The 27,557-nt window shown below is 44.3% G+C and overlaps 1 protein-coding gene across 6 annotated transcripts in view; it reads right to left on the reverse strand.

The window, feature by feature from the left end:
• The window catches only part of PCM1 (pericentriolar material 1), a 1,361,399-nt gene that overhangs the window by 300,870 nt on the left and 1,032,972 nt on the right, over positions 1-27,557 (reverse strand). For all 6 annotated transcript variants that reach the window (XM_078678108.1, XM_078678107.1, XM_078678103.1 and 3 more), the window contains one exon: positions 9,411-9,584. In XM_078678108.1, the coding sequence (XP_078534234.1) occupies positions 9,411-9,584 (174 nt within the window). The remainder of the gene's footprint in view (positions 1-9,410; positions 9,585-27,557) is intronic.

Consider the following 27,557-nt stretch of genomic DNA (forward strand, 5'->3'; position numbering starts at 1 on the left):
CGTCATGTGCAAGCCTACATAGTTCTGCAGCAAAAACTGGACCCGAGGGACTTGACGGGGGAAGAACGGACCCTCAGACTTTGCTGGAACAGGATGCAGCGAAGGGCGGGGACCCCTCACCCGTATGCACCGGAGATACCGCTGGGTATGCTGACAGCACTGCCACATGGTGGGAATTGGACCCCGCTGGCGGATGGGGAACAGCTGGGGGTCCAGGTGGTGGGAGACCTGTATGTGAACCAGGAGTTAGTGCCTTTCTCAGTGCTACAGGAAACGTTTGGGCTCCCAGAGGGGGACTTCTTGCTTCATGCTGCGATCACATCAGCAATTCAAAAGCACTGGGAAACCGGAAAAGTGGAACCGGTGGAAAACCTTGCTTGCCAATACATAGTGATGGCGGCAGGTACGGTTAAGGCAGTGACCTGCCTCCAATCCCGACTGCTCCGGGAAGGTATGCGTCCCCTGGCTGCTCTTAAAGCAAAATGGATAGAAAGTATAGGTCGGCAGATACCGGATACCACTTGGGACCAAATCCTTAAACGGGCATGGAAGGGCACACGAAACGCTCGTTTCCAACTAATCCAGTACTTTGTGTTGCATAGGGCCTATCTAACACCGGGGAAGGTCCGGAAGTACTTCCAGGGTCCGGAAGTACTTCCAGGTCCAGGATGCAGCGTGCCCGAGATGTCAGGAGGAGGGTGCGGAGCTAGAGCACATGCTATGGCGTTGCCCGCGCATGGAGGGCTACTGGGAGGAAGTAGGGGAGCTTTTGAACGTGATCACGGATAGACAAATAGAGTATGACATGGCCGCCTGTTTGCTGCACTGGTTCCCACACACGGCCAAGACCAAGGTAACCTGAAAATTTATTGACTTAGGGCTTTTGCTGGCGAAACGCGAAATAACCTGGCATTGGAAGACGACGGAGGGCCCGTCGTTTGAACGGTGGAAGAGAGAGTTCTGTAAATGGGCTAGTTGCGAGAGTGTGGTAAGGCTCAGGCAGGCCACCCGCTCAGGTCACGACAAAGCGCTGCAGGTAGCTCGGTCCTGGGAGGCCTTGGTCCAATCCTTGAAGGACCAACAGTTGACAGAAGGAGGAGGAGTAGGTTCCACGTCCACTTGATTGTTACTAATATGCTGTAGTTTTGCTGACCCAGAGATGACTCTGTAGCGATACGTCAAGCGAATTGATAAGCGCCCACGCCACCATTTCTGTACAGGGGGAGGGTACTGGGAGGGGGGGGCCGGAGGGAACAGCAGTGTAGTATTTTTAGTGATAGCTTCGGGGGTAGTTCAGGTTTGCTTGTTGGGATTCTGGGGGGATAAAAGAAAAGCAGTTGCAGGAATCCAACTTGACAGAGTTATATTGCTGAGACATACGTACGCGCACTACGACTGAGAATTGCCGCCCGACCTCCGGGTTGTGGGCTAAATGGCTGTGTAATTTGAATGTCGATGTTTTGCGGATTACAAACGTTGATTATATAGTTGTTAACAGGCATAAATGTGTAACAGTATATCTGCAATAAAAATATATTTTCAAAAAAAAAAAACAATGAGGATCTGTGATCGACATTTGTCGGCCACAAGATCCAAAAGGCTTACACCGAAAAGACATTTCAAGAAAAAGCACACAGTTTCCTCAATGCAATGTTGAGCGGAGTAAAAAAACAGCCCCCAACCACTCAAGATCTGCATTGCAAGCACGGAAAAGAAGGAACTGACTTTGGGGAGGGCGTATACGCACTCTGTCAACATCACATCAGGTGGATGACGCCGATAGGAAGTCATGCGACATGTAGACTTGCCATGCGAAACATTTCCAAATCCAATCTCGCGCCTGGGGAAGGATTCTAAGGTAGGGAACCTGTGGCTAAATTTCTCTATCAGATACATCTTGGACTTTATCTTGAATTGCCAAGACTCGCAGCAGGGGTTGCAAACCTTTGCTCACCACCATGAAGTAACAGCCTTTGGAATTCTCCGCACTGCCATAACTGGACTGAGGCCATCTTTCTTGGGGACCAAAAAGAAACAGGAATTGCACTCTTTCTTCCTCTCCTTCTTGGGGACACTCTATTGTCAGTCTGTACAACAATGACAGAAGCACTATGGCAAGAATGGAGGCATGGTATGCCAAAGTCTGAAAAAAAATAGGAGCGATTGGGGTAGGGTCTTGACAGAAAAAGAAAGGCATAACCATGACTAACAACCTGCAGGACCCACTGGTCTGCATGACAGCTTAACAAGTAGAATTGGATTCTGCCCCCTACTGGCCAGAGCTGTCTCCCAACCCGGGGGGCAACACAGTAGTCTGACAGTGGCAAGGGAAGTGGAATTTGAGGTCTGCCACCACTAAGCCCCTTGGACCCCCTGCAGCCTTGAAAGGATTCGACAGGCTGGTATGCCTGCTGGGGAGAGAAAGCCCAAGTTCAGAGCCATGGCACAGCTATCTTTAAACCACTCCAACATTGGAAATGCCTGGTCTTTGAAAAGCATGGAGCCATCAAAAGGAATACCCATAAGGGATGCCGCCAGGTCCCTTGAGAAATGTGACAGAGTGGGATATCTGGGACCAGCCCGTAAAACGTACTTTGCCACATCCTGACCCTCAAGGACCATCTGGGTAGAGGAATTTTGTAACTCCTCAGGGAGGGTGAGTAAGATCTCCCTTTATCACAGAGGGCATGAGTACTGTTTAAAAAAGCAGATCACAACACCAAACTGGCAGAAGTGACCATTATTTTGCCAATAGCATCATGAACTACGATTCTCAGTCAGGCTGGACACTAGGGAAAGTATTTGGGTTCCCTTTGATGGCTGAATTCTGAACCACAAATCTTTCTAGTATGGGTGGTGCGCCAAACGGCTAAATCACCCAGAGCAGGTCTATTGTACCTAGTGACCTGGCACAAGGCAGAGGTCTAGTAGCGGGGACATTTGGTGCCAATGTAGAGCCCAATGGTGGAAGTCTGATTGTAGGCCCTGATGTATTCACGTGGCACAGAGGCACTCCAGTGGTACCTGGGATCAACTAAAAGAGCCTAAGCATTGCCTTCTTTATGGACTCTACCTGCTGTATAGTTGAAGATGGCCCAGCACATTTAGGGCACCTCAGCTTCAGGTGTGTAATAGGGTCAGGGTTTAATTCCATGCATGGAGTCTAGCCTTTGCAGTGCTTATTGTAGGATCTCTCCATGGAGCAGGAGCAACAGGGAGAGGAGATTACTGTTTTGACATCTTGTGTTATATGCTGAGATGTGTCTTTCGACTTGGTCTTGGACTAGAGGATGGAGATATAGGCTGAAACTTGAATCAACAATGGGCCCACAATTTAGATCACAACCAGACTTGTTTCGTGTGCTTGGTGAGATACAACTTTGCCTTCTGCTCCCTAGTGGTTTTTGGATGCATCAGGGAGCATTTGTCACTTGACTTCTATCATGCTTGTATGCAAAACATCAAGGGCGAACATCTTGCCGGTTTATTACAGACACGTGCTTCCTGCAGGTGCGGCACGGCACGGCTTGAAGCCTCTGGACTTCAGGTGAGACATGTGTCTAGAACACTGTCCCAGAATAACGGTTTAGGAAGTCAGTGAAGAACTGAAATTATTCTGCAGCAGAGCTCTGGAACTGCGTCAAATAGTGCCAAATACAACAAAAAAAAAAACAAATTGATGTCAGAACAAAGGGTTGGCGCCTATATTCAGCTCTCGGCCGTCCCTTCCAAAGTTGGTACTCTGTTGGCATCTTCTATTACCACGTGAGAGCCAGGGACCTACCAACAAACAATGATCAGCCAAATGCAGGCGCTGGCAGGAAGAAAAGTGTTAAGTAAATCACCTAAATAAGGTGAAGAAGGAGCTTTAAAAACCTTGAAAACAAATAGATATTAAAGTAACCTACGCAGCCGGTATAAATAAGGTGCAATATGACCAGAGATTACAAGAGCAATTGGAGTACAAAGAAAGAAGGGAATCATAGATTGTCGTTAGGTATATAGTGTAAGGCCTAGATAGTCCTAATCCAAACAAGAAAGGACAGGAATGTGAAGTCTAGGCCTGATGGAGGAAAGTACTGGATTTTCTCAACATTGTACGGTTGAAAATGGCATGTTCATGAGACCAGTGAGAATTGTTTCTGAAAAAGACAAAAAGAATCAAAAGTTATACAAAGGCTTCAATAGCTCACTCCATCTAATGGGAGATCAGGGACAAAAGCAGGGATGGGCAAAGTTGGAATTTGTAGCAGGAAAAAAAAAAGTGTACTTCTGGTTTATATTGGCATAGATTGAGAAAGAGTAATTAAATTGAGTTTTAAAGGACAGATATAACGTTAAGCTTGAAAAGAATCACATAGTATGAGCAGCATAAAAATGTATGTGAAAAGGGGAAAAAATAGAAAATCGTATAACTGTGTAGTGTGTAAACAGTAAAGGGCCAAACAAGAAGAGTTGACAAACAGAGAAAATAAATTAAGACCCTCTTGTTGAGTTCATGGGCTTCAGGCCTTTTAGACAGGGCCAAGACAAATGCTTCATTCCAAGGCACTGGCAATATCTATTGGTGGACAGATCTGATTCATCAACAACAGCAGTTATGATCTGGTTGAAGACCAAAAGGACTTTATTAAGGATGTCACAGAGTTCACAAGGCAAGTATTCTACAAAGTGGTGTAGGAAGACTCACAGGAACCTATCACACCTGTCCAGCAAAGCAGTGGCAACAGTAGTCTTCACTGTTACTACGCCACAGACTTTCCTGACCACAGTGTATATATGTTTGCTATTCTTAGCAGGAGGCACTGTGAAAGTAGGTGCCATAGCATGACTCTTCTTTGCAGCAAATATAGTATCCAGGAGTAGATATGATTTGAGAAATAAAGGGACTTGCTCTTTTGCCAGTGAGGTAGGATGCAGTCATCCTGGATGAAGCAAGAGTCCGGAATCGTTCTACAACATACCCTAGCAAATCTGAAATTAGAGGAAAGAGATCTGGTCAACAAATAGTGTTGCAAATACCACATATGCGGTCATAGAATTGGAAGCAAAATAACGTTGATTTGACATTCTACACTGATTAGTACCTACTGGGCAGTATTAATGTCAATAATGCAGGAAATTTAAGGTGGAGGCCAATCTATCAGAATTGGTAAATATCTTCTAGCTGTGGATCTTGGAGGTAAGGAAGATGAAGACAATTTTGCTGTCCTAGGAGTAATTCTGGGGCTATCTGGAGTGTCTTTAACCACTTCGGCGCTCATGACGAGCTCAGCTCGTCATGAGTTACGGCGCTCGCACGCTGATGACGAGCTGAGCTCATCATGTAACGCGGGTTTTGAAAAAAACGCAGCGCGCAGCGGGAAAACCGCTAGCGCGCATGCGGTTAATGGTGTGAATCACAAGAATAGTGTTTAGTCTGATGCTTGGGAATAGCTCTATGGGGAGGACATTATCTCTGATTGAGAGTCTTAGACTCCTTAGTGCTCCTCTCTCAGAAGTGGTGCATGCCATTAGCAATGGGAGTAGAGTGGCATCCCAGGTAGTAAAGGTGTATCTGGAGGTCACCCACCAGGATGGTGGGCTTCAGTGGGAATTACAAACCTTGGTGAAGGCGTACCTACCTTCTTTGTTTGGGGACTACTCAGCCTCTGGTATCTGGAACACTACCTGGATTTAAATTTAGAAATCAACTCAGCTGAGATGTAAAGTGATGCCGATGGAGGCTTAAAGGTCGAAGAATGTCTTAACACTGAATACCTGCACTTTTTTAATATCAAAGGGCTTTTTCAATGGCGAGCCACCCTCCATGGCAAGAATGCTGCCACTGTACCAGTGAAAAAGATCTGTACTCAATGAAGGACGCCTCCACCCCAATACACTAAGTCCTGTGTCAGGAAACCTATTGTTCTACCTTCCCCTGCTCTAGCTCAGATCAGCAGCAGGAGGAGGACAGAATCGTGTCTGGGGTCGGCAGCAGCACTAGCTTCCTGGCAGACCACCGAATACTAGGGTTCCTGGAGGAGCACCCCACTGCCTGAAATCAACACAGGTAACTGTGTTGGGGTATAATTCCAACATGTTTGATACCAAACATGCCCAGGTTCGGCACAGCAACTACATAGTTAGCCATCGCGTAGTGACAAATGGCTACTGTATGTATTAAAATGGCTGGGCACACTTACAAACCCTGGAGAATCGACTCCAGGGATTGTAGAGGTATCCTGCTCATGAAGGGGCACCCACACACTTGACCCAGCACCCTGACTTCAGGACTTAAAGGCCTACTTTAGGGGTGACTAATAGGTTCTAAGTGTAGTAAACTCAGATGTAAGAAAACTTACATCTGTAGTAAGTGGTGCTGACACCAACTTACACAGGCTTTAATGGCAGGCCTATAGTCACAGTTCCAGTGGTCTCTCATGGGTGGCACAATACATGCTGCATCCCATCGGAGACCCCTGGTGTACCTATGCCATGGGCACCTCAGTACAATCTAATAGGGACTTGTAGGGGTACACCAGCAGCTAATTGTGGAGCCACAGGAGTATTTACCATAGTCCATTTAGGGGGTAAGCACAGTGACTGGAGTCCTGATTAGTAGGATCAAACGAGTCAAAAAACACACACTGACACCAGAAAAAAGTGGGTCCTACTTTCCTACAGTTTACATCAGAAACTGTTAAACCCAATGCAAGTTATAGAACTGGGTAATCAAAACAGTCAACATGGCAAGAGTCATACTTGTCTTTTTCCTACCAATTTTTGTAAATGAAGAGCTGTCAAATACAAGTCTTCAGTCTGCTTTGGTCTAGGGTGGAAAAACAATCCATGATGCCTAAAGATTCCAGAACAGTTAAAGGGAAAATAAATGCTTGCTGTAGGAACCTAATTCACAGCCAAGGTATTGGGGTCGATGCTGCAGTTCCAGGGTATCCCAATGTCCAGATAATGAGAACACTTAAATCTACGATGGCTCTGGAGGGTACTTGCACTTGTAAAGGACAAAACGTGGGTTCAAGGGCCCAAAAGCAGTGGAGTTCAAACTTACCAGTGGTAACCTGTGGGAACTCACTCCAACTCCTCCTTGTGTTTAGCCGTGGTTGGTGATATGGCTTTTGAGACATCAGAATGAAGACTGAGGCTCTGACTCAGAAATCCTGTCCTAAAACAAAATGGGGTTTATACAATTTTCAGGCCTATTGCAGTGACTGGTTAAACTTTGCCCTGCCTATTGGAAAGCTGGCAGACATTTTGTATCTGGCTGTAGACCAACAATAAAAGACCACACGTTGCTTCAACTACTAGTTATTGAGTCCCATCCAACAATGCAATCGCACTCGAGAGAAGAGACACAAGAGTTAAAGGGATTAAGGTAAGCCTCGCTAAGAAAAAATATTTTTTCTCAAAAAATAAAAACTCAAAAGACCAAGACTTTGTGATATTTTTAGTCAGAGAAAAAGATTTTGTTTGGACTCGACATGAAAAAAGGAAACAATATTGTTTAAGGTAGTGAATGAAACTACATGGGGGTTTAAAAGCAGAAAGGATCTTTTTTTTTAAGGAAAAGTGAACACAGTTTCAGTGAGCGCCATTCCCAAAGACTACCCTCAAAAGCGAATTTTGAGATTGAAAGGTTAAAAAGACTTACTACAGGAATAAAGTGAAGTGCTCACAGACTCATTGCCACACTTGAGACCGCAGATACTGTCTCAATCCTCAGGAAAATATAATACAGAAAATCTGCTAAAAGTCTAAGCAGGTACTCTGATCCTTCCATTGAGTTTGGGATGCGAGATAACAGCATGAGTGGCGTGCTCATCAAGGGCAACGTGTTTGTGGTTAAAGTTATGTAGCCTGGTTACTAACTTTTTTACAGACTGCCATTCAAACGGGTCGACTCAGGCTCATGCCTCCTTCCAATACCACACCAGGAACAGCGCAGTTCATTCTCCACCGTTGGTTTTGTCCATCAGGTAGGAGAGGTATTTAATTGTATCATACTCACCCATTCAAGAATGCATTCCAAAGACCACACTTTGAGCCTTTGCCTCCAGCAGGATTTCCCGCCAGCGTTCTCTTCCTTAAACCTCCACCCCATGCTTTGTGCCAGTTTGCCTAGTGATTTTATCAGAGGCTGTTGCAGCAAGGTACAGACAAGTGACTGTATCCTGCTCAAGTATTCACATGTTTAGACTTAAGGTGACTGCAAATTCTTGGTGCCAGAAGCGCGCCAAAGAAGAGCAGAAATGCTTTTGAAAGGCTTCAATTTCCCCGAGATTTCGATGATTGACCCGAGTAGTCGGGGTGCATAAGGAATAAGGATGAAATCCGCTCCTTGGTGTAACAGAAGTGAGACCAGATGGCTCCATGACACTTACGCACCTTCTCCGGAGAACAAGAGCGGTGGGCAGGGGTTGAGTCCCACTTGGACTTCTTATGTTTCTTCTGTGACATACCAGAATACTTTGCCGGCAAAGATGATCTTCTGGCAGAACAACTTCGGGACGAGGCTTGCGCTCTTGCTCTCCATTTGGAGCGGGAGCAACACGGAGCCTTCCAGTGCTTTGCCAAGTAGAGCTTTGCTTCACATTCTTAGATGGCCTTAGGATTCATCTGAGTGAAGCACACAAATGGCACACCTTGTGGCACAGACATGTTATTTTAGAGGATTAAATGTCCCTTGCTTACTGGACAATGTATAGGAAAATCTCTCCGAATTGAAGAAAAAGTAGGAGCGGAGCTTCTGATGTGCATTGGAAGGAATTGCTGTCAGCATGCATGGGTGGCACATGTATGCAGTTGCGTTGATCACCTCCGGAGTGACATGACGTTAACGAGGAGTCGCAGGGCACCAGCTACCAGTGAGCAGGAGCATTGCTTTTAAGTTTCTGGATCCAGCCTGGCAATATTCACAAGGTGAGGAATCTGCAGTTAGAAATATACACCTAAAGCAATGTATGCAGAAATTATAAATTCTGTTGACTTGACTGATACCACATTAAATTGAAAGGACTATCAGAATAATTTTTCCATAATAAGATGTTGAGCTAAAAGCCTTTACTCACTTCTGCTACGCCCAGTGCCTCAAACCAAGGAATTTTACGAACTATTTAACTGGGCAATCTTATACCAGTTTTCAGTACACTAATGATTATAAAATGTATCTTATGAAGCAATATATTTAAGAAGATCATGTGTTAAAAATACCATGCACTAATAATACATCTGTCTGAGCTTGATGGTCAGTAGACATGGACTAGGATAATGCAATGACTAACCACTATATTTTAATAAAACAGTAGGCAAATCTCATTAGTTAACATTTAATACCCAAATAAAATTTCTTAAGTTTCAGATTAAAGTAAAACCTTTCATGGCTTTAAAAACGACATAATAAAGTGGTCAACCTCTTTTTCCAATCTTCTTTGATACTGCGGGTTAACCGACGATATAGTATTGCTGTCCAGATCTTGCATGAGTCTAAAGAACGCTAACTCATTAAATAAAACTTCTGAAATCTCGACAAGAAGGTCTTCTCCACAATCTTTCAGTTTTCTGCCAGCAAACTTCGCCAAGGAATCCTGTGAAAAGAAATAAAGCCAAAGAGTTTCCTTTTGCTAAATGCTAATGAAAACATGAATCAAGATACAATTAAGATGGATTCAAAACTGCAATCAAAAAACAGACAAGAACAAGTCACTTACCTTCAGTAACACTTTTTCTGGTGGATACACTACCTGCGGATTCATCACCTTTAGAATATACCCCAGATACCAGATTGAATTCAAAAGCTTTCAGTAGTTCTCCAGTGCACCACCAGTGATTCAAGCGTGGCATGGGACAAGACTGGGCTACCCCCTGTCCCCCCTCCTTTTCGCGGTTGTGATGGTACCACTGGCTGAGGCGTTGAGAACGCAGCTGCAAGATGGTAACACACAGTGTCACTGTACGCCGACGACCTGTTAATCTACCTAAGAGACGTCCACCAGGTGCCTGGACGTTTGGCTCCCATCCTGGAGGAATTCGCATCCATTTCAGGTTTAAAAGTGAATGTAGCCAAATCTAAGCTATACGCCTTTCGAGAGAGATGCCACAACCCAGCACTTACGCTCAATGGCACACGAGTGTAGTGGTGCGAGGACACATTTCACTATTTAGGCATACGGGTGTACCGCCAACCGCTAGACCTCTTCAATGGTAATTTGGGCAGGGCGCTGGCAGCAGTGAAATCCCAGATGCAGTTCTGGAGCACACTCCCCGTTGCAGTGGTGGGTAGAGTGGCGTCCCGAGATTTCTGTACTACTTCGCCAATCTGCCCATCTATGTGGCCACTTCCTTCTTCACGGCGCAGGAAAAAGCAGCCAGAGACTTCATCTGGGGTCCCAACCGACACAGAGTGTTGATTAAAAAACTATACTTGCCCACTAACCAGGGGGGCCTGTTGATGCCCAACTTTGAGCATTATTACCTGGCGTCGCAGCTACAATGGGTCACCCGTTGGATGGCAGATCACCAGCAGGACGATACGGCAACCACAGGCCCAGCCTGCACACTATCCCAGATCCTTGCGCTGCCCCATTCTGGCACGCGGACACAACCCTTGGAATCCCAATTACTAAATGTGGCCCATAGGTGCTACCGCAGAAGTCTCTACTTAACTCTGGACACAACACCCTATGCTCCTGGGCTCCCAATTGACGGTACCTCTAGAGGACTGACAACACTCACGAGTGTCGAACTGCAACGCTAGCATGAGGCCGGGTTACAAACGCCAGGAGACCTTATGGCAACAGCTCCCTTACACAACATTGTTGAAAAGAGACGGACTCCCCACAGGGCAGTACCTCCTGCATAGATCTCTGGTTACCACACTCACGCGGAGTTGGGGAGAGCTGGCGGCCGAGCACAAATGAACCTAACTGTACAATATTTACATGTGATGGGATGGGGCAAACACCTGACGAGATGGTTTGCGGCTTCACTGCGCCTACATGCAGTGTTCAGTTTGAACCCCCTCAGACGAAAGTGGGGGCAGGACCAGGGCCGACCATTTTTGGATACGAAATGGGAAAAAGTGTTGGCCAGCCCAGTCCAGTACCCCAGAAATGCCCGATTTAGGCAGATACAATACTACATCACACAATGAGCGTACCTCACGCCTGCCAATATCAACAGATACTTTCACCACACAGATGCAGCCTGCCACAGATGCAGACTTGGTGCACATGCTATGGGGCTGCCCCAGCCTAAGTGCGTACTGGAGAGAGGTGGTGGACTTGCTTCGAACCTGCACCGGCAGAGATACCCTTTGATTGACCCACTTACTTTCTACACACGTTTCGTAGAACACGTGATACTAAAGTTACTTCTAGATTCTTTGACCTGGGTATTGTGGTGGCAAAGCGACTGATCACAAAGCGGTGGAAAGCACCAGACCCCATGCACACACACATGCTTGGAGACGCTAATCAAAGACAACAGATGCTCCCTGCTCAGTCACCGTACCTATCGGCCCAATAAGTGTGCAGATATATCCTTTGGCAATACAAGAAAAGCAGATGATGATATTGCTTTATGTTGCAGCAAAATGTATTGATAACTGGTAATAAGAATGTAAAAATTAAAAACAATAAAACATTTTTATTTTTTTTAAAAGAGTTATGGAAGATAAGTAATTTCTGATGGATACTTCCAACCGCAGGTTCCTTACCTTCAGAATCTAGACCAAAGCAGTACCATTCAAAGGTCTACAGGTGAGGGTCTGTGGTCACTGCCTTTTGGCCAGTTAGTAGCAGATCTTAATGCAGAGGACTATTACCGACAACAATCCTCTTTTATACAACCTTCCCCTACTTCACCTTGGAGGTCCCTGGTATGATCCATGTAAAAGTGTAAACTTCTTCTAGGACCCAATCAATTGAGCTTCTCCTCTTTCAAGGCATAAGGAGAAGCAAACAACACCGGGAGAGCAATGGATTGTGAATGAGGAGAGGAGTCACAATTTTTAGCAAGTCAGCCGCCCGAGTCCTCAGCACGAGTTTGCCTGGAAAAAAGAAGGTTGCACCGGCAGGGCCACAAGCTCACTCATACGACCCACTGAAGTGACCACAATGAGGAAGCCAGTCTTTAAACTGCAACTCGCAGGTGTGCATTGGCTTGCAGGGCATACACATTAAAGAAGTCAAGACCAAGTTAATATACCAATGTGGAGTCATAAATGATTTGAGAGGTAATGCCCACCAAACTCTTAAATTGCATTACAACAGGTGCTTTAAGCAAGAAAGATTGGTCCTGTAGACGCAAAAAAAAGAAAAAGCTGAATATATCGAAAAAATTTTTTTATAGTGCCCACTCTAAGACCTTACTGGGCCACATACAAAACATACTAGGACAACCAACAGTTTGGCCTATGAGAGGTCCACCGTGTGAACCCCACACCAGGCCACAAATCTGACTCAACGCTCTGCATAGATAGACTTCATGTCAGGGCGCCTGACAACAAGGATGACATCCACCACCTCTTCTGGAAAACCAAATGTAGTAAAATGCTGCTTTTTAGTCTTCATGCAGAGATGTAGATTGTGCATGTTTGGGAGATGGACCTTGCCAAACTGCTGTAAAAGGAGAACCTCAGAATGATTTGGACACCGTTGTTCTTGATCTTATTCAGATACAGGGAAAGGAAAGGAGGGGTTCGAAGACCTATGGATGTCCCACATTCCATTCGAGCCAGAACGTGTTAGCTAACAAATCTTATTGGAGGAATTACAAAGCACAAACATCTCTTGACACTGGCTTTCTTAATGGTTGCAAAATGATCTAACCAGGGTCCTCTCCACTGTGGTAAGATGCTCTGTGCCACCTCAGAAGCAGACGCCATTCATGTTCTGCCAGACGCTACCAAATGAGTTTGACCGCTCTGAAATGCAAGAACCCTGCTAGCTTGATAGCCACCACGAAAATTCCATGACACTCCAGCCGACTCCAAGGTTGGAGGACCTCCTTGCATAGGACCAGGGATCCCCCACTTTCCTGCTTTTCGCAGTACCTCATAGTGGTAGTTTTGTCTATGAGAATCTGCACCAGAAAGACTACAGGAAAGCCTTCAATGCCAGGTGAATGGCTCCCAACTCAACACATTGATATGGAGCCAGCCTTTCTTCAGAGACCAGTGTCCTTTTATCTTCACCTACTACACATCACCTTCCCAACCCAGTAGTGATACATCAGACTGCTCTGGATGGGGAAGTGAAAGGGACCTACCACCTGACCAATTGCCACAGCTGCAGACTGCGGGCCATCCCATCTAAAATCTGAATGGTATTTGTCAAATTTCCTTGGTGCTGGGCCTACTGGTACTTCAAACTCCCTTACACAGCCAGCATGTGCCACATGGCTCAGTTGACCAGGAAAATGCCAGAGGCTAACACACAATGAAGCCTCAGAGCTACTCTCACCAAGATCCAACGACTGAGGTGGAAACATAGGGATCTTAATTTGGAATGACCTGGACTTGCTATAGTGGAAGGACGGCATTGAATTGCACTGTGTTCAAGATAGTCCCAAAGAATGGCAACTTATGGGAGTAAATCAGGTGCCACTTTGACTTGTAAAGTATGAACCAAAATTTATCAAGAAGTTAGTCATCTGGAGGTGGCATACAACTTACTGCTGTGAATCTACTGTCAGCAGCCAGTCATCAAGGTAAGGGGAGAATTGGCACTCCCAACTTTCAAAAGGTGTGCCATGATCACCAATATAATTTTCGTGATCACCCAAGGAGTAGTGTTGAGGGCAAAGGGGAGCACCACAAACCGAAAATGCTATTCAGTGACTCTGAAACTCAGTAACTATCACCAGTGGAACCACAGGATAGTTATATGAAAATATGCAGCTTGATTCTGGGCCAGTGTGAGAATCTAAAATGTGTTCTTCCTGAGGAAGGCATTCAGAGGACAAAGGCCCAGGATAGGGAGGAAGCCTCTAGCCTTTTCTGCACAACAAAATGCAGAGTAGCAAAATTCAGACCTTTGGCAGCAGAATGGAGAGGCGATCCAGCAAATATTAACTGCTGGAGTGAGTGGGAAATAGATACGATAGAGTGGACAAGAAAGGAAGGGCTTAGCCATGCTAAAAATTCTAATAACCCATTTGTCAGACCTAACGCCATCCTGTAAGGCAATATTGAATCCTGCTTCCGACAGGATGGGAATGCATGGCCAAGAGCAAACTAAAGCAAACACAAGGAGATGATGAATGGAGCGCTGAAACTTTTCAGACACTCACCCCCAGTCACAGATCTTCGTTGAATCCATCATCATTCTTTAGCTCACTTCGCCACCTCAGTTCAGAACCAGCTATATGCAAATCAGTCTTGACCCGGAGTCTCATGGGAACAATCCAGCAATAACTGCCAAGCCAGGTCTGCCCTGAACTAGAAACATTTTTGAAAAAACAACTGCCACCCCCACCAATTTTCAGTGCTCTTTACTGCGAGCAAACAAATCAAGAAATGAATCGCCGATCTGTTTGGTATATTTATTTATACCTGTTATTTACTAAGTTCAACATATAAACTTCAACGAGTTGTCCGAGGAAGACACTCAACATATAATTATTACAGGACACAACAGAAAGAATGTATCACAATTCACAAAAACAATTTAAAGAGAATATATATCACGAAATTCACAAAAACAATTTTAAACAAGGAAAAACACACAATTAGTATAATACATATTTCATGATGAATGATCATTTAGCAACATTCATTTCATGGTGAACTTCAATTGATCGGAACATTTGCTCATCAAAAAACAATATGTACTCAATGAAAGAGACACGTTCTAGGAAAACAATGGGAAAATGCAAACGAATTAATCAAATGGCCAGTTAAACCAAGAAAACAATTATGTATTCTCTATGCATTCCTCCAATGATGCCGACGCGTTTCGAGTCCGTGAAACATTTGATTAATTCGTTTGCATTTTCCCATTGTTTTCCTAGCATCTGTTTTTCCCCGACGTGAGCGGACGCTATTTTGTAAGCGCAGCAGGCGCGCTGCTGGAAACTATATCCTCCTGTGTGGATCAATGGCGGTTTGCTATGGTGTGTTGTGATGCTCCATCGTGGCATTGAATGTTCCTGTGCTACCTCAAGTTCCAGACATGTCAAGTTGAAGGAAGAATGCTGGACAATAAATTGGCAGCTATAAATTACCGTCTTCTGAGGCAAATGGAATATCAATAGGTGCCTGTGAGGAAAGGTTCTAGAAGCGCTTTCTTGTGTTTAGAAGTGATTAAGGCAACTCTCAAGGAACGCCATCGCCCCGGTCTTCTCTATATCTTGCATTATGTACAAGCTGCACTACTCTCTTATGGATGGAGACATTGCCTCATTAATACACTGCCTTCTCTGCTGGTCTTTATTGAAGCAGAATAAGCCTGGTCTTTTACAAATGTCTCGTGCTTGAGAGGATGCAAACAGATTTCTGTGCGTTGTGAGGAATTTTCTTTTGTAGTTACTTCACATCTTGGTCTTTATCTGAGAGTTTTTCTTTATATTTTGCTACACGCCATAATCCTGGTATCTGGGATTGCGTTGTGTCATTCATCAACACTGTCTGAAATATTTTTAGATCCTCGCTGAACTCTACATCATTGAGCATATATCTTTATGGGAAGGATCTCTACGTATAAAAACCCTCCTCACCGTTAAGTTCATTTTATCAAGATGGCTAGTGAACTGCTCTCTCTTGCAAAAACATCTTCATCTAGTACTAAACCGAAAAGAGCCAAAAATTATCCTCCACCTCCGGTCCAGTCTATTTCTAATCCGGTTATGGACTCAATTTTAGATGAACTATGTGCTTTGAAACCTTTTATGAATACCACCAATGAAAAGCTTCAACTGATTGAGGACCGATGGATCAGCATGGAAGGTAAAATGTCTGAAATGGAGCAACGTATAAGCAACCTTCAAGATGTGGCAACTAAAGTACCATTATTGGAGCAAGACATTTACAAGCTTAAATTCTGTACAGAGGATTTAGCAAACCGCAATAGAAGGAACAACCTTAGGCTGTATGATCTACCTGAAAATGTTCAGGGTCCGGATCTCCTTTCTTTTTTAAAGAAATTTCTGTCTGACCTTCTCAACCTTCATTCTTCAACTCCTCTCAATATTTAGCATGCTCATCATCTTGGTCGTCCTCAACCTCACTCCAACAAAACACTTGGTATTATTATGCTTTTTGTTGGATTCATTGACCTGATGCATGTATTAAAAGTTGGGAGAGAAAAACGTTGTCTGGTCTGGATATAACATCTTCATCTCACTGGATCTTTCTAACGCTACCAATGCCAGATGTAAAGAATTTCTAGCTCTACGCCCGCAATTAAGATCTATGAACATTTGTTATGGCATCCTGCATCCTTGTCTTTGCAAGATTACTAATGAAGGTGTCTCTCGATTATTCGAGGATCTGAATTAAGACAGTTTTTGCATTCTATCACTATAGTACATATGGACACTAGTTAATGCTTCACAATTCGATTTTTCTTGTTGTGGTCTTTGTTCTTTATACCTTTACTATAGCTTATACGGCCTAAATATTTAATAATATTTTAACTTTCCTACTTCCTTATCTCCTTCAGCTCCATCTTCCCCCGTTGTTGTTCTTGCTCTTGAGTGCGGACATATCCGATTCTTATTTTCTTCTCTTCATATTTCAGATCTGTTTTTTTGTACTTGATCTGTCCCTGTATTTCTTTATTTCTTCCACTTTTTTCCCCATCTTTTCTTTCCCTGTGTTTTCTATCTCTTTCCCCCTACTCCACCTGTCACCCCTCCCCTCTTATTATCTCTTTGAATAATTGTTTTATTTGTTTCCTTATGTTCCTAATAATTTCAGTATGCTTCCTAATTTTTATGACCAGTGTCTTTTGTGTTCTTTGTTGTTTTTTGCAGTTCGTTGTTAATGGGATTATTCCCGTTCCTTAAACATCATCATGTTTAATGTTGTATTGTGGAACGTCCGTGGTCTGGGTCATCCTGTCAAGCGTTGAAAGGTACTTTCTCATTTATCCAAACTTGATTGTCATATTGCTTTTTTGCAGGAAACCCACTGTAACTATGTTGAATCTCTTAAACTCAAGCTTAAATAGGTGGGTCGCGTTGTTTTATCTCAAGCTATCAACCGTAAAGGTGGGGTTGCCATCCTCTCTCATAAATCTTTGAAATTATAAATTGCATCAACTGAAAATGATACGAGTTGACGTTGAGTAATACTTCATGCCACAGTCAATAATAAACTTATCACCTTCCTTCAATGTTTATGGACCGGTTAAACCTGGCCCGGATTTTTGACATAATATATAAGAACAATAGTTACATGCCTGAAATCTGTGGTTCTCCAGTATTGGTGTCTTTCATAGATTCACATGCCTGAATCATTACCCGTCGTCGAAGCGGGAGTCCCACGGTACAAAAAAAAGAAATAATCAAGCACATAATAACCAAAAAACCTTGGTAACATAAAACCAGGAAGTAAAGTAGCCCAAAGCTACCAGGAAAAAAGTTCCACATCTATGTCTATCATAGTCATTATACATAGTCCAAACTGCAGCCAATCAGGCGACAGCACCCACCAGAATGTTCTCCTCAGAGGCTCAGGCTCTCAGAATTTCTCGCACAAGAGTGTAACCAAGAGATAAGAGCATAAACTAGCCTCTGAGAGGAGGTGGGCAGGTTGCATGTGAATCTATGAAAACCACCAATACTGGAGAACCACAGATTACAGGTAAGTAACTATTGTTCTTCTCCAGTATTGGGGTGTCTTTCATAGATTCACATGCCTGAATCAGAGTAGATAGCAAAACCCAAATAAGGCTTGGAAGACGCTATTTGTAACCTAAACATGCATATAGAAAGCATATGCAATCACATACTAAGAATGCTTTAATTATGCATAAATATATGCAAGCTTGCAACCACATGGGAATGCTATTATATATTAGGCATGATAATAAGCGTCAGAGAAGCAGTACAGAGGAGGAGGGAAAACAGAGGCTCACCTTACTTGAAAAGATTGCGGAGAACTGCTTGTCCCACTGACGTATCAGCATTGCTGGCAGCCTCCAAACAGTAGTGCTTGGTAAATGTGTGTCTGCTGGACCAAGTTGCTGCTCTGCAGATTTGTTGAAGAGGAACACCAGCGAAGAGAGCAGTCGAGGAAGAAACCGCCCTCGTAGAGTGCGCTCTTGGAGTTGTCTGCAAAGGTCTTCCAGCTTGTTGATGGCAAAAGTCAATAGCGGCAGAAATCCAACAAGCTATGGTCTGTTTAGACACTGCATGTCCTTGCTGTATTCTTCCGTAGGCAACAAACAATTGATCTGTTTTACGAATGGTAGAGGTCCTTTGCAAATAGAACCTAAGACATCTTCTGATGTCAAGGGTATGCAACGCCCTTTCTGCAGGGGATTGCGGATTAGGAAAAGATTTCTTTAAGATGACTGGTTCGTTAAGGTGAAAGTCCAAAGGCACCTTCGGCATAAAACTGGGATTTGTGCGTAGCACCACAGAAGTGGAAGTGAACTGCAGAAAAGGTGAATTTATGGTGAAAGCTTGAATGTCACTGACTCTTCTAGTTGAAGTCAAGGCCAGTAGTAGAGATACCTTCCAGGATAGAAATGTGAAATCCACTCTATGAATAGGTTCAAAGGGGTGCCGAATGAGCTGCGCTAGTACCACATTGAGATGCCAGGATGAAGGCGGACGACGGACAAGAGGAAACATCCGAAATAGCCCTTTAAAAAATTGCCGTATTATCCTTGACGAGTAGAGAGAATTGGATCCATCTTCTTGTCGGAACCTCGAAATGGCTGCCAAAAAGACCTTTAAAGTTGAAGGAGAAAGGCCTGATCTTGCTAAATATAAGAAAAAAGGTATCAGCTCAAGTGTTGCGTTAATCGGGTGAACATTGTCGGATTGACACCATATACAGAATCTTTTCCATTTAAGACTGTATGTCTTTATCGTGGCAGGCGCTCGAGCATTAGCCAGAACTTCTTTGCAATCCGCAGGGATATTTAGATGAGGGAATTCAAGGTGCTCAGGCGCCAGGCTGCTAATTTCAGAGATGCAGGATCCGGGTGGCAAATTTGACCGTTCTGAATGGACAGGAGGTTCCGTATTGGTCGAAACTGAATGGGATCGCATTCTGATAGGAGTAGAAGTTCAGTGAACCAGTACTGGCGAGGCCACCTGGAGCAATGAGAATTAGGTGACCAGGTTCTCTCTTCATTTTCCGGAGAACTCTGGGAATCAATGGTATCGGAGGAAAAGCGTAAGCATATATTTGAGACCAATTCATCGAAAAAGCGTTCCCTTTGAGATTCCTTGTTGGGAAGCAAGCTTGCAAAGAATAGGGATTTGCTGTTCTGATTGGTCGCAAAGAGGTCTAGATAGGGATGACCCCACTCTTGGAAAACTCGATCCGCTGTCGGCTGATGTAATTCCCATTCGTGAGTGGATACCGTGGACCTGCTGAGGGAATCCGCCAGAGCATTGAAAACTCTCGGTACGTGAACTGCCGAAAGCTTGATTCTGTGCCGTATCGCCCAGTCCCAGATTTCTTGGGCTTGTTGAGATAGAAGAGCCGAACTGGTTCCTCCCGGTTTGTTCAAGTAATGCATACTTGTAGTATTGTCTGTCCGAATCAGTACTGTGGCCCCTAGAATGACTGTTCGAAATGATTTCAGGGCCAAGAAGATGGCTCTTAGTTCCAGCAGGTTGATATGCCACTTCCGTTGTTGAGGGCTCCATTTTCCGCTGGCCATTAGCCCTTAAAGATGGCTCCCCAACCCTGAATGGACGCATCTGTGGTGATTGTAAAATTTGGCGTTTCTTGTAGGAATGCACAAACCTTCTCTACATTCCTTTTCTGAGTCCACCAGAGGAAGGCTTCTCGCATCCGAGGAGTGACCTGAATGAGATCGTCGAACGATCCTGAGATTTGTAACCATTGGTGGATGAGTTCTTCTTGTAGGGGCCTCATCCTGAGGCGGCAGTTGGGTATTAAGGGGATGCAAGAAGAGATCATTCCTAAAAAGGACTTGAACTGTTGGACTGTTTTGCTCTTAACCTGTGAGCTAGCTTGCAGATCTTTTGATGCCTTTTTTTTTTAGACTAAGGCCTGGATTAGTTGCGTGTCCAATGTTGCCCCTAAAAAAGTTTGCCTTTGCGAAGGAACAAGATGAGACTTGTCAAGGTTGATAGAGAGACCTAGCTACTGAAATAGAGACGGACATCTCTGGACATGGGTGTCTGAGAAAGAACTATAAGGCAGTCATTTAAATAAGGAAATGTTTGAATCCCTTCCAGACGAGGGTGCACCGCTACTGGAGCTAGGACCTTTGTTAACACCCTGGGTGCTGACCGTAGTCCGAAGGGATGGACTTTGAACTGGAAGTCCCTGCCAGCCACTCTGAACCGCAAGAACTTTCTGTGCCTGAGAAGAATCGGAACTGGAAGTACGCATCTTGAAGGTCGAGGGTGGCCATGTGATCCCCTGCCGACAGAAGTTGCAGGACTTCTTGAAGTGTTAACATCCGAAAGGACAATTTCTTTAGGTATTTGTTGAGGGAGCGAAGATCGAGAATGGGACGCCATTCTCCTGATTTTTTCTTTATTGGGAAAAACCTTGAATAAAATCCTGTTCCTCTCTGCAATTGAGGGACTTTTTCGATCGCTCCTGTTTGTATCATCAAATTTATCTGGGAAAACAGCTCTTTGAGATGAGCTGGAGAAGGGCCTCTTGGGGGAAAATTTGGAGGAATACTTTTCGAATTCTAGAGCATGGCCTTTGGCCACGATGTCTAGGACTCACTTGTCCGATGTTGTTGAGGACCAGTTTGAGTAAAATTGTGAGATTCCTCTGCCAACCTTTACATGGGACTGCGGTAGAAGCGGTGGCAGGTGGCAGTTTTCATTGCTTCTTATTTGAATCTCTTCCGCGGTAGTAAGGCTTCCTCTTATTTTGCGAATAGGAAGTGTTGCATTGGCCAATACGACTGCTGTCTTTGTGACTGGTATCTCTGATTTCCTTGATATGATTGGTAGGATTTCTGTTGGCTGTAGCTCCCTTGATTGGAGAACGATCCACGTCCTTTCGCACCCCGAAAGGGCGGCTTACAAAATTGCAAAGTACCGAGAGATCTGGCCGTTTAGGTGTCTTTCTTGATGGTTTGAAGGGCTTCTTCTGCGTGTTGGCTGAACAATGACTCTCCATCAAATGGCATGTCGATTATCTTTGCCTGGACCTCTTGGTGAAAAGATGTAGCCTTCAACCAGCCTTGCCTACGCAGAACGGCAGCACCTACTAGCAGTCTGAAACCTGTGGATGCGACATCCTCTGCCGAATCAATAATCTCCGCAGAGATACGTTCCTCTTCCTGTAAAATCTTTAAAGCTTCAGCTTTTGAAGATTTTGGTAACATGTCGATAAATGGTGAAATGTCTCTCCACATTTGTCGGTCCTACCGACCCAGGATGGCTAGTGAATTGGCCGCACGGACTGTTGTTGCTGCAATGGTGGAGACTCCATTTCCACTTGAGTCTAACCGTCTGCCGTCCCTGTCAGGTGGGGTTGTTATCGGAGAAGATGGATTCCTAGCCCGTCTTTGAGCAGCTTGCACGATTACGGCCTTTGGGTGCCTTATGAGGCATGTTGGAGAATTGTCGGGCACTTTATACTTCTTGTCTAGCCAGGTCAAGACTGGAGGGATAGACGCAGGAGTTGACATTACCTTCATTCCCTCCTTCCAGATAATATCTATAATGGGGATCGCCCGTATCTGCCTTCCTTTTTTTGATTTTTAAAATCATACAGGAAGCATTCTTCCTTCTTCGTCTCCATGGGAATAAGGAGGAATCTTTGAGTTGCTCTTTCCATGAGGAGGTGGAAGCCTTCAATATCCGCCGGAGGAGAATCAGCGGGAGTTGAAGGAGAAGGGGTTTGAATTTGGTACTCATCCCACTCAGACATAAGAGATCATTCATCTACCTCTCCTACCTCCATATCATCATCCGATGGATTTGCATCAGGAGAATGACGCGATGGAACCGGCGAAGGTGGTCTAGGGGACCGGAATACTGAGGTGGAAGCTTGAGCAACAGGTGTTGGTGGCACGGACTCTGCCGATTCAGATGGAGGGAACCGGCAGTAATAGTCATCTAGCATATGTTGGAGATTGTTCCGTAAAGCTATAGGCATCTGAGCTGAAGGTATAGTATCCGGAGGTGGGGCACAGGTTCAGGAGAAGGCTGCTCATCTTGATCATCTTCCTGATACTTGATGAACAACTCTGAAGGGCTTCTAGCTGTTCGAAACCTGTCATCCACCTCAGAGTCCTCTTCACTTTCTTCTGAATCCAGTAGTTGTTCAGGAACCTGTAGCGGTACGTCGACGATAGGTACTGTCTTATCTAGTCGACGAGATGGGTCTCTGTAGATGTTGCGTCAACGGTAATCTTCGTCAACGAAGGAGTCGTCGACAACGGGGTCTTCTTCTGAGAGAGAATCTTCTCAGAAGTCAGCTTAGAAGGTAGAGTTTTACGGCCTTCCTCGGGGGGCGTTGAAGGCAAAGGCTTGCCTTTAGAAGGTGGAGTAGCCTTTTTTGAAGTGGAAGGTCCTTCAGAACCCTTAGAGGGGTGTTGTTTCCTCAACACCTTGGCCACAAGAGAAGACAAAAGATCCTCAGCAGCCCTCTTCCTAGAGGACACAGATGACCCAGAGGCAATACTTCCCACCTCAGAAACTGGACTGTCCTGATCTTTAAGCTTCTGTAGCCACAGAAGTAGACGGCACTCTCGGTCTCTGAGGGTTTTCTGAGGGAAGGTCCTGCATATCTTGCAGTCTCTCACCTGGTGATCTGGATACAGGCAGTAAATGCATTTCTTGTGGGGATCTCCAGAGAAAAGCCGGAGTTTACCATAAGACTCACCAGGTGTGAATAAAGATTTCTTTGAAGAAGACATCCTAAGTGCAGAAATTCCTGAAGAATTGAGAAAATACTGAGCAGAGCTCAGAGAGACTCCCTTCACACGACGTGCAGTAGAAAATCTGAGAGCCTGAGCCTCTGAGGAGAACATTCTGGTGGGTGCTGTCGCCTGATTGGCTGCAGTTTGGACTATGTATAAGGACTATGATAGTCCTAGATGTGTAACTTTTTTCCTGGTAGCTTTGGGCTACTTTACTTCCTGGTTTTATGTTACCAAAGTTTTTTGGTTATTATGTGCATAATTATTGCTTTTTTATGTACCGTGGGACTCCCACTCCGACGAGGCAATGATTCAGGCATGTGAATCTATGAAAGACCCCCCAATACTGGAGAACTAAAATTATCCTCAAATACTAAACCCAATATTATTGTTTCTGGAGACTTTAATAATTGGCTTGACCCTTTTTCTGACAGAAAATTAGATTGCAAATTTAAACCTGATAAATCCCATAAAGCATTTCAATCTGCTACTGCTTCTCGTCAACCATATGATGCCTGGAGAACTAGTAATCCTGGTTGTTATGAATTCACGTTCTTTTCTAATGCTCACCACACTATGTCTTGCGTTGAAAGTTTTTTATTTCAAAATCTTTACTACCCTCGCTCTAATCTTCTGAGATTGGTTCCATTTTCATCTCCGATCACGCCCCAGTCTCAGTTTCTCTTGATTTGTCCCTTGAAATTCCCTAACGGGCTAGATAGAGATTTAATAATTCTTTACAATCTGATTAAACTTTTATTTTAAATGCTACTTACTTTATACAAGAATGTATTTAATTTAACAAATCAAGTGACATCTCTATTCATAACAATTGGGATGCCTTCAAAGCCTTGTTTAGAGCTTTTACAATCGCCTACACTGCCAGAAAGAAAAAGTCATTGAACTCCCAATTCATCTCCTCCCTCAATCATATTTAGACCCTTGAACACTCTTACTATATTTCCAAATCCCCTGTTCACCCCCGGGATCTAATTAAGGCTAAATCTAACCTAAATACATTGGCCACAACCGATGCTTGTAATATCTTACTTAAAAAAATTCAAATATCATGGGGGTCAAAACAAAAAGGGTAGAATGTTGCCTAATTATTTAAAAGTCAAATCAGAAAAGACAGCCATTGACCCTAGTCGTAATACCCCTACTAACACTTTATTACACTATGATTCAGATATTGTTAAGGCATTCCAGACCAATTACCACTCATTCTATATGGAACACTCCCATCCCACCATAATCGACAAGCAGTTATTTTTTGATGGTCTTCCCTATCCTAGCTCTGTTCCAGATGCCGTTGCTCTCTTGGAAAAAGATATAACTCTTCAGGAGATATTAGATGCAATTAAATCCTTAAGAAGAGCTAAGGCCCCTGGTCCTGACGGCTTCTTTATTAAACTTATTTCCTCTTTTTCATCTATTTTTGCTCCGCACTTACTTGAGCTTTTTACCTCCTTTATATTGTACTCTAAACCTGAAGGCTCCTTTCTTGACGCTCTTATTGTAATTCTCCCTAAACCCGATAAAGACCTCTCGCTTTGTAAAAGTTATCGACCAATCTTCTGAATCAATTAGGACTGCTAAATTTATGCAAAGATTCTTGCCTCTGGATTGGAAGTTTTTTTTCTCCTACTTATTAAACCTGACCTGTCTGGTTTTATTAAGGGTAGGCTCTCAGATAATGCTCTTTAATATTCTCATCCTAGGGAAAAATTACTCTGACCCTCTAGTCGCATTATCTCTTGACGCTGAAAAAACTTTTGATTGCATAAATTAGCAATTCATGTTCAAACCTCTTCAATGGTTTGGTTTCGGACTCAAATTTATTTCATTTACCTATTTACTATTTTCCAATCCCCGTGCATGCGCATCTGTTAATCGTCTTATCTCCTTATTTTAACTTACAGAGGTACACGTCAAGGTTGTCTCTCCCCTTATTTCTTTTATGTCTTGACCCCTTTCTTGAGCACATCCGCCATAACTCTTTGATAACTGGTTTTCCCCATAATTCACATGAAATTAAATTGTCTGCTTATGCAGATGATATCTTAATTTACCTTTTGAAACCCCTGACCTTTTTTCACAGGAAAGTGGCTTATATTCAAAAATATCTGGATACAAATAAAATTTCTCTAAAACTGACATTTTACCCTTGACTTCTCTATGTTATCAATACATGTTTTCTGACACCAACTTTAAATGGTGTCCACCAAAAATTAAATATCTTGGTGTATGGTTTTCCCCTGCCATTCCCCAAATTCTTACCCATAATTTTACTGCTTTGAAAATTAAGATTCAAAATGTACTCTCTTCATGGTCCTTCCTACATTTGTCCTGGTGGGGTGGGTTGGATACCATTAAAATGATGATTGTACCGCTTATTCTACTTTTGCTCACTATGTTACTGTTAGCAGGTGGTTCTGCTCCTCTGATCCGCCCAGATTTTTTGAACCCCTATATATATATATTTTTAAAAACATTTATTGAATCATTGTACGGTACAACAGTGCAGTATACAAGCAGCGAATCAGAAAATGCATAACATTGCAAATATATGTCACCTTCCCGTGATATTCTGGTCTCAACAGTAATTTCCACTGCCCCCTCCCCCCCCAGTACCCACGCTGCCAATGGAAAAGTATTTCTGCACAGTCCAGATCTTGACCAGTAGAATTTGGTGTTGCACGGCGCAGGTGACCAACTACTATACAATATAAGTGGGTTTAGACAATACAATGCACAAGAACACACCCGTAATCAAACATTTCCCTCTCCAATCCTTCCACCCATCCCCGCATATACATCCAAAGCCGATCCATCGCCCCAACTGGTATCTATAACTGCCTGACATTAAGATGCACGCCAGTTTTACATATCCATTCTCTCCTGCGAGGTCGGGGACCGGGCTCCTGGTCCGGCCTCTATCTCCATAGCACTCCCTGCCACTTCACCATCTGTATTCGCATCCGTAGCAGGTAAGTGGTGAGTGGGCCCCAAATATCCCTCGGGCGTGACTTAATGGGCAACATTTCTGCATAGTAGCCCAAATTATCTTGCCATCTGGACATGGTGTGAATCCAGCATTTGAATTTGGGAGCACGTCCCCGTCCCCAGTGGCATGCCACGTGACGTTTCGCTAAGAGTAACCCGATAGCTAGGAATTTCTTGTGTGGTGTGTTAAAGTCTTGGGACAGTCCCAAGAGAGCCACCATTGGGCATGGGTCTAGTTGGATCTACAGTATGCCGAGAGCCCCTCAAATGTGTGCTTCCAGAAGATTGCCACGTGAGGGCAATTCCATGCCAAATGCATGAAGTCCGCCCCCTCTCTACCGCATCTAATGCACCTGTAATTGTCTCTGAGATGAAATCTATGTAGTCTAGTCACATATTCGGTGCAAAAATTTAAAATGTATGAGCCTTAATCTGCTGTTACCGGTAATAACTTCTGTGTGCATACAATTTCGTTCCCATTGCTCATCAGATAGCGGGCCTTCAAAATTCTTATCCCATTCTTGCCGGGCTCTGACCGTGTGAGGTGTTATCGCCGTCTGTGTATGTTTGTATAGGAGTTTTCGAACCCCTATTTTTACCTTTTACTGTGGGAGAGCCTCATAAGCTGGGACTCACCCAGAGTAAACTATTGATGAAAGAGACTGCATGTGGATTGCACGGGTGCCCCCCTTGTGAGAGAAGGCCGCTGCACTGCAGCTGGAGTAAGGGGCACCGGACTAGTAACATGTAGACACGTGTGCAAATGCGTCTGCACATGTGAAAGGGCTGTGTGGGGATATTCCTGTCGTGCGCAGCCCAGGGGCAGGTACCGATAGAATGGTGTGGCAGGAATTATATAGAGTTTGGTGGTGACTTGGAATAGGCTTTATACTATGGGAAGACACATGTAAGGGAAAGTCAGTGTGCTTTACTTTTTTCATCTAAGGAACACTCCATTATTCTCCTCTGATGATGGGGACCACATGAGGTAGTTTCACTTCCCTAGGGCCTACACATTTCAGACATGCAACAGTACACTGTAAGTTATGAAAAAAAATATTCTGCTGAGTCCAAAGCCATATCTGTACTCCTTATGGGTCATCCAGAAATGTCATATTCCTCTGACTCTGCTCATAACCAGAGCCTGGCTGGGTGTGAACCTGCCAAGCTGGGTTAATGACCTTCCTCCCCAAGCTGTAGCCTAAGAGAACTAGCGCTTCAATGCAAGCATTCCACGGGCGAAGGTCTCCTCTCCAAGAGGGAGAGATAAGGGTGGAGCTACAGGTCATCATCAGCAGCTGACACCTGGTGCAGGCACCAGGCCTGGAGAGAAGGCAGTAAGGGTGGAAGGGGTTTTTCAGAGACTATGTGGCATGAGGCCCCTGGATGAAGCCATTTTGCACTATCCCAGAGGCCTGTGCAGGGAGGAAGGAGCAGGGGCAACGAGGTAATGTGTCTCTTCCAGATATGGTAGAAGAGACTTCCTGCTAGCACCCTCCAAATTCTTCT

Source organism: Lissotriton helveticus, chromosome 2_2 (assembly GCF_964261635.1).
Source record: "Lissotriton helveticus chromosome 2_2, aLisHel1.1, whole genome shotgun sequence".
Lineage (NCBI taxonomy): Eukaryota > Metazoa > Chordata > Amphibia > Caudata > Salamandridae > Lissotriton > Lissotriton helveticus.